Genomic DNA, 5,063 nt, shown 5'->3' on the forward strand with positions numbered 1-5,063 from the left:
TTTTTTTTTTTTTTTAACATGTTCAACTTTATTAAACAACATAACTTTTATTTCTAAATTTCAACTGAAAATTGAAGTTTTAAACATCTAATATTGTCAATCAGTCCTAGTACCTACACACACACGAAGCAATTGTGCAATTCTTAGGGTGAAAATATTTCAGATAGAGTCTTCACACAAAGAGATTTAACACACTGAAGTTGGAGCAAAGCTAGAGATTATGACTCAATGAATATCAAATTCTAGCTGAACAAAGATCTTCTGGATGAAAATATAAAACTTAAAAACTGTGAAATCATTTTAAACACAGACAGAATCTATTGTTTCTTTAGCATTTAAACCTGCCATATCCAGCCCATATTCTACTTGTTTCTTTGTTCAAACCAGCCACATCCAGCCTCTTACACCTACCCTACACTGTCATTCTAAAAATAAAACCTTGACACTGAGACAATGCATGATTACTTTAACCCTCAGATTATCCTGTTAAATACGGTTGTTCATTCACATTGTTTTGAATTAATTGTAGATTATCTTATAGCTTTGAGATTTCGATGATGGGGTCGCTTACTTTTAGAAAGACATTGAAGGGTAGGTGTGAGAGACCTGATCTAGTTAGATTGAACATAGAACATGTAGAATATTAGGGCTTCATATGGCCGGTTTGAATGCTAAATAAGCATTACACCTGATAGAGTAATTTGAATGCTAATGAGTTTAAACTATAGGAAACTGGTTGGAGACAGGTAAAAAGTCTTACCTGAACCTGATTCGGATCCAGAATGTCTGATGGTAAAGTAAAAGAACTGACAACAAAACTGTTGACATCTCTCGGAGGAGGAGGTGGCGCTGAAGCGGTGGTTGAGTTGACACCACCATTATCTATAGGGCTGGTACTGTTAGGACGTGGTGGGGGTCTTTGCACAACATGTATCACTTTGCCATGAACATCTAAAAATTACATAAAGTGAAAAAAAAAAAAAAACGTTTTATATTAACAAGACATTATCATCATAAATATCAGTATCATATAATTATCATTATCATATAATTATTCTAATTTCAGGACAGGGGTAGCAATTTTGAGGGGTTGGTACGCAAGTCGAATATATCGACCCAGTACGTGACTGTACTTTATTTTATGAACCCCAAAAGGATGAAAGTTGATCTCAGCAATATTTGAACTCAGAATACCACCATGATCAACTTTGCCATTCATCTTTTTGGAGTTGATAAAATAAGTACCAGCTGAATATTGGGGAGTGGGTCAATGTAATTGACTTACTACCTCCCCTAACATTGCAGGCCTTGAGCCAAAATTCAGAATTTTTATTATTATTATTATTATTGCTATTTGAAGAGGAAAAAACTTTCCAACAACTTACTAAAGTCTTTTAAAAGTTTTTCATCTTGAAGCACTCTGCCTTGGAAAATCAGCCTCTGTGTGTCTGCGGGAATTGACTAAAAAGAGAAAAACAAATATTTTATCAACAGTTTATAGTAACATTTTCAATAAAGACAGAAACTTTGCATAAGTCTGCACATTATTACTGGGTTGGATTAGCCTAGAATTGTTACAGCATCAGATAAAATGTCTTGTGGTATTCAGTTTCAGCTCTTTATACCCAGAGTTCAAATCCAACTGAAGTCAACTTTACCTTTCATCTTTAAAGGGCCAATAAAATTAAGTGCCATAAAGAAAAGAACACTGGGGTTGATGGCTTTGTGCCTAAATTAGAAACTATGACTACTAATAATAGGATAGTGGATTAGTAGAATCATTAGAGATTCAGACAAAATGCCTAATATTCATAGTATTAATACTGCTTCCATCTCTTTTGATTTTTTAATAAGCCCAGTGGCTGTTGGTGACACCAGTTCCTGATTAGGCATTGTGATTCTATGTATATCACTAGCACAGTGGTTGCTGCTATTTCCAGCAGCCAGGCATCGACCATTGACAAAGTAAAGGAAGGCCAAAATCACAATCTGGTAGTCCTAGAAGCAGCAATGGTGGTGATATCTCCAAAACTAGGAGATTCCCTCATGGTAACTATCACAGAATTTTGTATTCTAACACAACATTCATTTTTTTAAGTGGGGACATTACCTTTTGGTATTAATACAACTTCTGTCACTTGAATTATTTTTTGCCTGACATTTAGTTATAGCTCTTTACGTTTTCAAGTTCAAATCCTGGCCAGATCAACTTTATTATTTTTTGGGGGGATCAGTATAATAAAGCACTAAAAGTATTGGGGTCAACATAATTGACTAGCCCTCGCTCCTCAAAACTGCTAACCTTGTGCCTATAAAAGAAAATTACTACTACTACTACCACTACTACAATCATCATCATCATCGGTATACCAAAATCCTAACTCCAATAATAGGTCCAAGACTGTATTAATGGTAGCCTGACACATAACACCAGTTGAAGCAATATTATTTCATCAATGCAGCAAGAACACAAAATAAAACAGAGCTAAAGAAAAAAAGTTCAGAGATTAACTCTTTGGATTACAATAAATGGCTTCTTTTCATTCATATATTTTAACTTAGAATAGCATTTAAAAAGAAACTTACTATACTACTGGCTATTGTTTCCTTAAATTGTCGAACAGTGGTCTGTAAAAAGCAGAAAAGACATGATTAAGAGGGGAAAGAGCTCGTTTCTTAATAATTGTGCATCATGGCAGTAAATAAAACAAAAACTGAATAGAATCTATACAAAATAGGCCAAACAAAGGCAATTAATATTACTCTAGCATCATAATTACATATATATATATACACCTTTTTTTAATAAATCTACTTTGATATGCATCATAAATTATTGTAGAAGAAAAGTAACTCACATCATCTGCAACACTATGGCTCTTAGTTTGACCATCAAGGGTCTTTACAGAAACATCAATCATCTTGGATGGTGATATCTGTTGTAGGCTATCCAATTATCTACAAAGAAATATACAGCAATTTAACATACAAACATATCTTAAAATAACTTTTATTTAAAAATATAGACATGTGATAATAATTATGACAATGAAATAAGACTCTGACTTGTCAAATCTTGGATATTGGTCAGGGGTGGGGACCTTTATAATACAAATGTTTTCTAACTAAAAATCTGAAAGAAAAAAAATCTATTAACTGACCTGCAATTCCATCAAATGTAAACAATTTTATGATTGAAAAGTTTTGTACATCAGTTACAAAGTACAAACTGTTATTGTTATTGTTATTATTATTATTATTATTAGTATTACTAAGGTGATGAGCTGGCAGACTCATAAGCATGCTGGACAAAATGCTTAGCAACATATCTTCCAGCTTTACATTCTGGGTTCAAATTCTGCCATGGTTGACTTTACCTTTCATCCTTTCAGGGTTGACAAAATAAGTACCAGTAGGACACTGAGGTTGATATCAACTACACCCAGCCCCAAAATTTCAGGCTATGTGCCTATAGAAGAGAGAATTACAACTGCTGCTGCTGCTGCTGCTGCTACTACTGCAAGGCTGTAGATTGGTAGGCTCATTAGAGCATGAGATAAAATGTATTAGTTCCGGCTCTTAACATCCCAATTTCAAATTTGCCTTTCATCCTTTTGGGGGTCAATAAAATAAATACCAATTGAGCACCGGTGTCAATATAATCAACTTACTCTCTTCCCTCAAAACAACTGGACTTGTGCTAAAATTAGAAGCAAGAGCAGATGCTGCAAAGCACAGTGTCCAACACTTAACAGCTCTGCCAATTAATATTTCTGTCACCCTCTGAAAGAATGAAACTCAAATCAGCAAGGTTTAAGATTTTCATTTTATTCTGGTATGATTTTTATTTTACAGCATTTTTTTAAAGCCCTGTAACTGTCTCGAGTCCAAGGACTGATAGGCCAGTTTACCCAGTTTCAATGGCATATAACTGGCTGCAGTCACAACATCCCCCTTCAATGGGACACCAGCCCTTCACGGCATAACTCATTTACAGCTGAGTGGACTGCAGCAACATGAAGTGTTTTTTGCTCAATTAAATCAATCCCAGTACTTATTTTATCATTCCCTTTCTGATGAACCAGCAAGTTACAGGGACATAAACAAACCTACACTAGAAGCCAAGCAGTGAAACAAAAACACATATACACAACAGGCTTCTGTACAGTTTCCATCTACCAAATTTATTCAGAAGTTATTTACAATCCTGGGGCTATAATAGAAAACACTTGCCCAAGATGCCATGCAGTGGGACTGCACCGGAAATCTCATGGCCATGAAACAATCTTCTTAACCACACAACTATGTCTTCATGTACTCTCATTCATATGTATGTGGGTTAGTTTTTAAATATTTTTACAAGTTGCAAAAGAAAAATAGTTAAGCCTGGCAATTTAAAAAAAAAAACATTTGTGGTTTATGACTCACAGATTTTATCACCATGATAATCTATTATTCCCGCACCTTTATCAGGTGAATCACATATTTTAGTTGAAAATAATCAAACTTAACTTTACTACTACTACTACACCATTCTACAGTCAATCCTCTTATTTTTTCATTATTCTTTAATTTATTTTGCTTTTCTTTTGTAATGACAAAACACTGCAACTAATTAAGCAAAAATGATTGGAATTTCAAAATAAAAAGACGTAAATATGCCATTCAGTACTGTTCCAAATAATTATCAAAGCTATTTATAAATGATAAATTATGCTTAATACAGCCATTTTCAAAATACATTATATTAAAAATGGCCAATACAAATTAGACAAAAGTACTTATTTCGAAGACAATATTCTTCCCAAGCATTAAACCAATACACTTGCTTGTTGTTCCTACACCTGTCGTCTTTTGTTTTCTGTAAATTTGAACTATATATATATATATATATATATATATATATATATATATACACACACACATATATATATAAATAAAAGAACACAAATGAGGTTTCAAATTCACTTCTTTTATATCTAACACCACACCTGGAACCAACTCCAAATCAGACCTACAGTTTATATTGAATTTGGTGTATGTATGTGTGTCTATTATTGTTT

At 33.5% G+C, this 5,063-nt stretch overlaps 1 protein-coding gene across 5 annotated transcripts in view; it reads right to left on the reverse strand.

Annotated features, from left to right (window-relative positions):
* The window catches only part of LOC106874408 (large proline-rich protein BAG6), a 32,629-nt gene that overhangs the window by 18,408 nt on the left and 9,158 nt on the right, over window positions 1–5,063 (reverse strand). For all 5 annotated transcript variants that reach the window (XM_014922236.2, XM_014922316.2, XM_014922172.2 and 2 more), the window contains exons 2-5: window positions 2,859–2,958; window positions 2,587–2,628; window positions 1,386–1,461; window positions 761–951 (exon numbers count right to left, since the gene is read on the reverse strand). In XM_014922236.2, coding sequence (XP_014777722.1) covers window positions 761–951; window positions 1,386–1,461; window positions 2,587–2,628; window positions 2,859–2,921 — 372 coding nt within the window. In that variant the 5' untranslated portion in view covers window positions 2,922–2,958. The remainder of the gene's footprint in view (window positions 1–760; window positions 952–1,385; window positions 1,462–2,586; window positions 2,629–2,858; window positions 2,959–5,063) is intronic.

This window comes from Octopus bimaculoides, chromosome 21 (assembly GCF_001194135.2).
Source record: "Octopus bimaculoides isolate UCB-OBI-ISO-001 chromosome 21, ASM119413v2, whole genome shotgun sequence".
NCBI lineage: Eukaryota > Metazoa > Mollusca > Cephalopoda > Octopoda > Octopodidae > Octopus > Octopus bimaculoides.